The sequence below is a fragment of the Atractosteus spatula genome, chromosome 5 (genome assembly GCF_055471065.1).
Source record: "Atractosteus spatula isolate fAtrSpa1 chromosome 5, fAtrSpa1.hap1, whole genome shotgun sequence".
Lineage (NCBI taxonomy): Eukaryota > Metazoa > Chordata > Actinopteri > Semionotiformes > Lepisosteidae > Atractosteus > Atractosteus spatula.
This window is the reverse complement of record NC_142710.1, coordinates 21,063,315-21,073,558: the sequence shown is the minus strand read 5'-3', so window position 1 is coordinate 21,073,558 and position 10,244 is coordinate 21,063,315. Positions and strand designations below refer to the sequence as shown.

Below are 10,244 nucleotides of genomic sequence, written 5' to 3'. Positions count from 1 at the left end.
CCTATCGTCTGCAGTATTCATATATGCTTTGTAGGTGCTCTGGAAACAAGTCTTAATGCAATACTATAAAACTTTAGAGTAAATCTTAAAAGCATTTTCTTTCCTGTAATCAATTTCTGTTTATATGTGAAAAAATATTCCCTTTTTGTATTCCTTTTTAGGAGTTTTTTTTCCTCCTATTTGTACTTAACTGGAAAGACATTTGAAAATCACTCCGGATTTATTGGGTTTTGGGACAAAAATAGCATGTGGTTTATGTAAGACCAACATATGGCATCACTTCACTTTCCACATAATAGCCGATCGGATTTGATATAAAGCACTTCCACAGTAACCATGAGTTTGTCCTGTTCTGTACGGAATAAATATTGTTCATAATAATAAATTTGGCAGCGCAATTTCTCTTGCTCTGAGGGAAGCTTAATAGCACCCACGCCCATAATGCAAAAAAAGCAAAAAGAACGTGTTTTACTCCAGCCTAAAAAAAACAACTCCAGACAAATATGCAAATTGTTTGGAGTTGCCGAAGCAAAGAAATTATTCAGTCTTCCATTATATTTAACATGATGTAGTGGAGTGGTTAGAAAAATCTATTCAAGCTAAAACAATTATTTTAAAACCAGCTGTTCCTGACAGCGCTATTTTGGAAAGACTTTGACAGCTTATTTGTTAAATAAAGAAAGCGTCCCATCTAAAGTATACTCTCATTTATTTTATTTTATTTTTTTAAAAAAGAAAGCTGAAACTGCTCCCGGGCTGGGATGAAATAAATGTGAGCATGAGGAACTGACCCCCAAGTTTCGCTGAGAGACATCCTTTTCATTCTTCGGCTTTTGGTTTGGTTCTCCTTTGAGACGCTTTGCTGTGGCGACTTTTGTTTTCCAGCCCCCCTCCTGAGAGCTGCTCTCCTGTCTTCGGGGTTTCACAGGGGGCAGGGGCTTATCTTCTTCCCCTTTAATATGTCTCTCATACGGGAGGATGAGCCTGGAGGGGAGGAAAGGCAGAAAGCAACAGGTGAGGAGTTAAGCCCCTGAAATCCCACAAGCATCACAGAGAGAGGAGAACAGAAGCATTTATCCCATTGAAAATTTCGCCCTTCAAGAGAAAACGGTTTCCAGACAAGACATTACAGCATGTTACAGTCCAATTTTTGTCTAGACCAAAATGGAGTGCATATTTTGCCCCCACTTTACAGCCAAGCAGCATTTAATTTGATGCAAATTCGATCTGGATACCACATACTAGTACCTGGTAAAAACTGGGCCATTGCTATTCAGCCTCAAGTCTGCAATAACAGAAACTAATACTAATGTATTTCTGTCAGTGTACGTTTCAAGTATTACACAATCAAAGAACAGGGCACTTTCTGGTCAATTTAGTCCCAGGTGAAGTAAGAGAACAGGAAAATATTTAGTTACAGAGATAATAAAGTAGCACATTTTAAATGACATTCAACAAAAGCCTTTGTGTCACTCAACCGTGAACGGGTTAGTGCTTTTGATCTCAATTAAAAGCCTTTTTTGGTCATAGCTGCCGATAATATAAGGACAGCTCTTTCCTGCATCGCACACTGACAACATCCTAATCAAATCTCTTCTCTGAAGCTCCTTGCAATGTGCAGAAATGTGCAGTGTTGCCAGTCTCACAAGGATAATGTGAAATGAGAGCACTGTATATTTTAAGCGTTATGTAATGTTTTTCAAACCTGATTAAACACACTTTGGAGATATTTTGCATTTAATCTGTTTTGTTCCACATTCTTGATGGGAAAACCTGATACAGAGTTTGTAATTGGAAGGCATATATTGCATTGTAATCAGTTTCTGCTCCAGCAGTTTTAAGTTTTTATAATGTGCTTTGTGTGATTAATGAGTCACAGTGGGAATAATTCAAAGCGTGGAGAATTATAAATATTAACTCTGCTACAGGAGACATAGTCAAAACAGATTTTGCAGCACTGAGTTAGGTAATGCTGTCAGAATATAAATAACACAAGATGAATTTTTTTAAAGGAGTTATTAAAAATTCTACCGCACTAAACAAACTAGATTTATTTAATGATTTTTTTTAAGACATCATGAAACGAGATAATTCCTCTGTAATATTTACCCAAATACCAAGATCAGACCCCCAGACCTTAGTACAGCATTAAGAGAAAACAGCCTTCAGTGAGCATGCTCAGGCATGGCGCAGAGAAGCATGAATTAAAACTATGGCTACAATTTGGCAGCAGTCCAGTAATGAATCTAAGCAGGAGCCCAGAGGGAACATTCATCTTCAGATCCCATTACCAAAAGAGTTTAAACATGTTACAGCTGCTAAAACTGGTAAACGCTCTTTCTATGCAGACAAATCAAAATAGCACACAGCTGCCAAATACCTGATTCCCACTGTAATGTTTCACTTAATGTTTATATAATGAAAGCATAATAATGCACACAAAGACTCACCCTGTTCACAGCTAATCCTGCAAAATCAGAAAATCTGAACCTAAGTGTGTCTCTTAGAACCTGTGCCTAGCTTTACAGTATTTACTCGGGTTTTACGATTGCCTTCATTTAGTTGTATTAAATGGCACAATTCTACCTTTTGACCTGATTTCTGTCTCTTAAGTCCTGCAGAGTAAGATTTGCATCACTGTGTTTTTAGTTTCAAAATTCCCCTCGTTGCTTTTTTGACTCTTTTTTTCTTACGAGAGTGTTTAAACAAAAGTGGAAATGGCCCGTTCAGAAAGGTGAGAAGTCATAGAACAGAACCAAATGAGGAAAAAAAAAATCATTCTTTCCACATTCCTGACTCTGGATATGTCTAAGTAACAGCCCCTTTCCTCTTGTACTGCACTGAAAAAAACAACACTGTGGCAAAAAAAATCATCTCTTTGCAAATTAGGTAGAGTGGCTTATTTCCTTTCTAAAAGAAAAAAAAGCTTTTAAGAGTTCAAGTGGGTCTGCAAGATTTTAATTTTTGTTATTTTTCACTGAGCTCAGCAGCTGGCAGCAAGACAGCAGTAAAACTACATTTCATACAGCTGGTCAAAGGCCTAGTGCCAGGAGCAGGAAATCTGCAATTAAATGTTCCTTTATGAGAGAGAGAGAATAAAAAGAGGAATGAGAAAGATTGAGAAGGGCAGACAGGCAAAGAGAAAAAGGAAACAAACAGTAAGGAAGAAAGATTGGAAAGAAAAAGGTGGAATTATCAGCTGTTATTTCTTTCTTACAACATGGTGATACGCTGTTCATTTTTTTTCTGTTTCTCGTCAGCAATACTGCCCCTTTGGCAAATGGACAAACAGTTCACTGAGAAACAAGCCAAAAACAAGATGATGTTCATGATGTGAACTCGCTCTGGGCTACAAAAAATAATTTAAGTGCCCATACTGCGAGATCCATTTACTGTGTTTACTCACAAGGGTTTCAGCAGTGAGGACATTCTTTGCCAAGAACTACCCACAGGATGTGACTTTTTCCTTCTTTCAACATTTGACACCATGTCTAAAGTAACTGATTTTATCTCTTTAAACTCACATCTAACCTAATATGCACACATAACAGTAAACTATGGTTAACTCTGTATCATGTTATTGGTGATATTATGTAAAGCTTAATGTAGCAGCTAAGGAGCACTGAAAAAAAGTTACAGTAAGATCATGAGCTATATGACTATGTAAGGCCATAAAAACCTAACCATGAGCTGTAAAAACATGTCAGGCAAGTCTTGTAATACTATACGGCCACTACGGACTTAAATGTTAACACAGAACATTCTCTTCAATAATCATTTGGGGCATTTCAGAAATAAAAATAAACAGCCTCTCTGGAGATGCAGGATGTGCTAAAAATTATGCACTCAGTGTTTTCAAAGGAAGCGGTATAATTATGTTCTCTTTCAAACAGAAAAACACATCATGTGAGGCAGCTAAAGAATTTTTGGTAAATGGAACCCTTAATATGAAATTCCTTTTTTCCAAATAGCTGCACCACAGCGGAGAATCTGGCTGTAATTATCGACTTAGAAAGTTATTTAAGGTCCTCTGTTTAAACATACTGAAACCATGTTTTCATTATGTGGGAAATTAACATGTTCAGGTGTAATCGTGGCATAATTTTGGAAGTGCAAGGAACATTTACAGTGCCTTCCAAATGTATTGGGACAGTTAATTCAAAGCCATTATTTTTGCTTTACAATCAAATATATTTGTGATCATAAGATTAATATGAATGGTAAAGACAATACAATATATATTTTGTTTTAGGTAATTCCATGCATACCCTTAATCTCATTGGAACAAAAACATACTTTCTGTTCAACCTAGTAATTTCAAGTGACCATAAGCATTGGGACACGAAGTAAATTTCAATATTAAAAAGTGAGTATCTGGTTGCATAGGCAATAACTTCATGAGTTCTACAACTGATTGAGCTTGCATTTTTTCAGTTTGTAAAATGCATTCTCAGCTGGATTTAAATCTGCAGATTGACTTGTTCAGTCTAAGATTTTACACTTTTTTTTCTCTTTGATGAACTCTTCAGTTGCATTGGCTATATGTTTGGGGTCATTGTTGTAGTGAAGTACCACCCAATAAATATGGAAGCATTTTCTTTTGCATACGTAGACAAAATGTTTCTGTAAACGTCAGACTAAATTTCTGCTGGTGCCATCATTATTGAAGTTACATCATCAATAAAAACAAGTGACCAGTTCCAGGGATGGCATGCCCTTGCGTGCCCAAGCCAGGATATGTTTAACATATGTCCATGACTTAGTTAAAAGTTTATCGAGGTTTCATCTGTCCTTTTTGTTTCTTTGGTTCCAGTTCTCTCTTGGATCATCTTTGTACTAAGGTAATGTCATGACCTGGGCATTTGTGAGCACATCTGGAAGAGGAAGTATAACAGCTTTGATTTTGCCGCCCCAATACTTTGATTATTTTCTGGGACGGCAAAGGGACTATCGCAAATGGTAACCTCTAAAAACAATCCTGATTTTTTTTTATAATAAACCAAACATCTTATACTTATTGAATAGAATGTTTTAACTCAAGAACATTCGGAAATGATACACATAAAGGGCAGTTCAAGCAAAAAATACAACAAAAACATATATACAGATTCATAGCTGGATGCAGACACACCAATCTCTTTTGAGTCCTTTAAGCAAATAAATATTTTTAGCTTTAATATTGCTTTAAATACAATCTGACAGAACCTCTGTTGTGCGTGTACAAGCTCCCTGAAAAAAACCAAATGACTTCTACAGAAATATCAGGACCATAAAAAGACTTACAAGGTGTCTTTGTCCCAGATTTAAAAGTTGTTATGTAATAAAGGCCCACTTTTGTTTTTGCAACTCAATATTAGCTCTTACATTTTTTTTTAATGAAGAAACTTGGCGTCAAGCTCAGATAAAAGTTCCATTACAGGATGTATGCACTTATTTACAGAAGTGTCTCAGTAACCACTGGGGGTTGTGTTTCACTATGGCCCACAGTCTGCATGCACAGCTGCAGCTGTGAAATTTAACTAGGCGGTGCCTAATACTACTGCATTCACAATTACAGAGTTCACTGCAAAATCAGCATCGAAAACACACACAGGATTGTAGAGCTGAGGATCAGGATAACATATTCACTGCTTTTGAGACAATGCCTTTCTTAAAATGAGGGAGAACGTGAATGTTGAAATTGAAAACCGGTCACCAAACAGACTGAGGAAAAATACACCAAGTCAATTTAATCCACAGTGGCTAAGTGTCATCTGGGTGTCAGCAGGGTCAGAGTGACTCCTGGCCTGCTGGTCAAAGATCATCAATGACCATATGACATTCAGAGGAGACCAAAGCATTGTACACAGTAATTTAATTGACATATGGGGGTAATAAATCTCTCCTGAAGCACACAACAAATGTGCATTATATTGCTTCTTTTATTATTCTTTTTCTACATTTGGCATTTTTAATGCTTTCATTGTGCCACTGCCCACTAACCCAAGGGGAAAAAAGGCTACCATGTTTCTATGTATAATATTTCTATTTACAAATACTATGTTCTTCCCACACCATAACATCCACAGAGCTGAACAGTACTACACAGTCCAAATGAGAGAAATCAAGATGAATTAATTCATGGTCAATAACTCCATCATTTAGGAAGCAAGTACTTATTCAATGAAATATTTAAAATAAGAATCTCCTGTATGTAATTTTGTTTACTAGTAATTATTTTCTAAAATTAGAAAACAGGGAGGAAAATTGGAATAAAAAATAAACCTTGTTATTACTTACAAACGTTACACGTTTTTTTTTATCTTTGTCCTCAAAGGATAAGGGCATTGTTCAAAAGACAGATGCATGGCTCCAAAATGAAGGTGAATTGAAATTCTTCTGGGCACATTCTGTATCTGTGCTAAGGTCTTTGCCAAGTTATTCCACTGGGAGTGCTGCTGAGTGCGTAATAAGATTCTTTTGCAGTGTCTGCTTCAACAGTGCTTCTAAGCCTAATCTTATATAACATTAATTTTCATAATAAGCATTCTGCACATAGCTCTTTATATAATCTTACTCAAAGAACATGATAATTACATGAAGAGCGGCAGGTTATTCTGAGCCTATAAAATATAAAGTGGAATGGGAAAAAAAAGCAATGTATGTATTAACAGCACTGTAAAGCTACCCAATATAAATAAATGTTTTCATTTCATTTCCAATAAGAAAAAAAAACTGTTTATGTAAACTGTAATTCCCTAAAAGGGCAGTGGAAACTTTATTCAAGGCACCACACAGCTTCATTTCAGAGAGCCTCACAAACACATTTCACAATATCCTGGAAAACCATCATTACTACTGAATCAAGGAAGCCGGGCCTCATTTAGATAAATGATGCTTTCCATTCTCAAGCCCTTTTTACAGAAACAAAGTAACGGCTGGGCTCCGGAGCCTGTGATTCTTTATTAACATCAGCTCTTAACCACAACCTCACCACCACTGAGGAAGTGGACAGAAAAGCATTCTCTATAAGCACTGGGGTATACAGTATTTATACAGTATTTATCTGCACATAAACCTTCATTTGTGCATTACTGTATGGTTAAACATAAACAGAAAAAAAAACAGGGTGGTGATTGATTTTTTTTTTTACATTTTATGCCCGTCTTACTAAGTGTCTCAGAAATGTTACCTACAGTAGATAATGTTCTCCTATTTAAAAAAAATACACTCAGCTCTCCTTCTGCAGTTGAATTAAACATCCAATTGTTTTGCTGTGTCCAGAGAAACAGTCAAACAAGAGATGCCGAGCTGATTTTTTAAAAAACTCACACTGAATGAAAAGCACATGGCAAGTGAAAAATGTGGCAAAAAATAAGTTACCTGTAGTACCACAGTTGTACTTTACTTCTCGAAAGTAACAGACATTTTATCTTGGTCTGAAGTTTTAGACCATGAAAACAATGAATTTCCTTCAGATTCTGCTATTGAACTCCTCTCCATATTCACACATTGGAGTACTGTGATTGGACCGTGGCCCAGATCACTTGTGATACAAGCATGGCTGTCTCAGCCTGGTCTAGAATTAACAGCAACACACACTCACAAATCCTCCCTACCATGAAAGCAGCAGTCTCAGTCACCAGCCTCTGTAAGTCATCATCACCAAGTAATGCAAACTTTTCTGTAGCAAACAAAACTGCAAAGTCATAAAACAACAACAACAACAACAATAAAAATGACAAATAATAATAATATGCAATTACTCTTCATGGTCACTAGAGGGCACACTGCCCACTGTAAGAACAGGTAACCAAAACACTGAATACCCTGAACAGCCCATGATTGTTCATTTATTAGTTATTACTGTATCGTTAAATTACAGTACTACATTTTCTTTTCCATACTACACTTGTTACACTTGTTTTACACATATCCTCTGACATGTAGTTTCACAATTTGTATAAACGCATTGCTTCTGAGCAGAAATTCTTGAGTTGCCTCTTTCCCCATATCCCAGCCAATATTTCAATTTAGGGGGCCGGTGAATGAGAGGTTTCTAAAATGTGGGTTCCTGACAGCTTAAATTACTGCCAAGCAGCAATAAAAGCAAGGGACAATGGGAGGCGGCAGGAGGGAACCACTTGTAGATTGCAGTCCAGCAGGTTTTTGATGCTAAATGAATTTTAAACAAACAACTGTATCAGGACACGATGGAAGCTGCAGCAGACCTAGAGCCCCGGGCTACCTGCTGTAGCTAATGGTGAAAGCCAAAACAAGATTTCAATTCTCACTTCTGGGAAGTCATGATTTCAACTAGCACGGTTATAATTAAGATAATATAGTCCCTTTAAATCCACGATCTCTCTTTAGCAATGGAGCTGCCGAAAAAAAAAGAACCACTCTCTCTCTCTCAGACACTCACAAAAAAACATGGTCCTTCAGCATTAGGCTGTGGTAGCTCTCTCAAAGGTTTAGTCAAGAAGTCGACCCTTGAACTAATTCTGATTCACGCAGTTAAACACGGCTTTTAAGGAATGCCAAACTACGCCTTCTGTCATGCCTGACTTTTTAGGCCTAAAATTACTTCACTGATCCCCAAAGGCTAAAACCCATTAATGTCTGAACAGGAAACTTTAATTATTGAAAGTGTTGAATAATTTGCTGCAAGTGCTGCATTTTTGTATTTAATAATGCCCTGTGTAATGCTCTCTTCACAGTTTTATAGGCAGAATTTGCTGTTTGATTTAGTTTCTATTTGTGCCAATTTTCTTAACAATGATTTTAAAAACACATAAAATTCAAAGCTTCTGTCTTTCTGCCAAGTCCTTAGGAACATTTTTTGGTGCAATACAAAGACCCTGATTTTGCTGAAGACACATGCCAGTGGCACAAGACGTAAATGAAACTACACCATTTCCTTGTCTGCTAACAAATAAAACTGTGATCCAAAACTAAATCCTGAAGAAAAGTCATCATCTTCAGATTAGGTAAGCATATACTGGAAGCAACAAGAAGGAAGTGGAACCTTTGTAACTGAATATAGAGAGGTTAATTATTTCCATTAATCAATTCCATGCTGAAAAGTGAAAAGAAGACAGCTGTGGTGCCTTCCTCTAGAGTAACACATGTCACACATAGTTTTTTAATTCTAAGTTTTACATTTTTAAATTTGAAACCGCCAATTACTATTGTGTTTTCTGCTTGCAGCCATGACCCCCAAGACCACACAGGGGAGAATGAGGAAGTGTAGGCGGACTCTGACTCCGCCCACATACTAGCCCCTCCTCTTCTGACATGTCACTGGCAAAGCGCAGAGCTGATTGGACAAGGCACCTGTCACTCACCTACACACCACCTGCCCGCAAGTGCCCAGGAGACGTCAGGGGTCGTGGAGAGTCGAGAGAACCCAACCCAACTAATCCCACTCTACCCTTTCCCTGGCACTCAACCAATTGTGTGCTACATCTTAGGGACTCTTGGGCATAGTCAGCTAGCAACATTACCCAGGCTTGAACCCGTGACCACAGAGCTCCACCTGGACTTGGGTGAGTGCCTTTACTGGTTGAGACATCTAGGAAACTCCATTTACACAATTGTGGCAGATGAGCAAAATATCTACTTGAGAGAGTAGGATTAACTGGTTTAGCATATTGATCTAAGCAGAATAAAAGATGGAATAAAGATGAGAGTTGGGCAAGGCAAACTGCAGACAGTCCAGACAAAACACCTAACAGCAGTTGTCTAATTGCGATACGTTAAAATTCTTGTACTGCTAATCATCTCCAACTTAAGCCATTAGAACAGGCGCTTTTCTGCTGTCAAAGAATGGAAACAGCAACAGCTTAGCAGGACACATGAGGATGTAATTATTAATGCTAATTAAGGTGACAAAGTCATTAGACAAATCAGAGATTCACTTAAGTATGTTTTTCTATTTATAACACCCACAAAACAATTGAAATTACCTTGAACCATTAATTTTATGGTGAAATACATGAATAATAATAGATATTACATAAAAAGCTAAATTGCTTTCAAAATATTAAAATATGTTTCAATAACATGAAATGCCTGGCATCTTAAATCTGCTAAACAAACATTTTTCCCCCTTTGTGTTTTACTGCAGTAGCAATGGTGAATAAGGAATTAATCTCCAGGGGAAAAGAACAGTTGATTTAATAGGCAGTTTAAGAGCAGTGGTTCTGTACTAGATCATTAAAATACACTCAGATACCCTACATTAAAGTCTGCCTTACTCACCA

General features: G+C 37.1%; 1 protein-coding gene across 2 annotated transcripts in view; it reads right to left on the bottom strand.

The window, feature by feature from the left end:
• The window catches only part of arid5b (AT-rich interaction domain 5B), a 68,838-nt gene that overhangs the window by 6,181 nt on the left and 52,413 nt on the right, over positions 1 to 10,244 (bottom strand). For both annotated transcript variants that reach the window (XM_088917485.1, XM_088917486.1), the window contains one exon: positions 792 to 984. In XM_088917485.1, the coding sequence (XP_088773611.1) occupies positions 792 to 984 (193 nt within the window). The remainder of the gene's footprint in view (positions 1 to 791; positions 985 to 10,244) is intronic.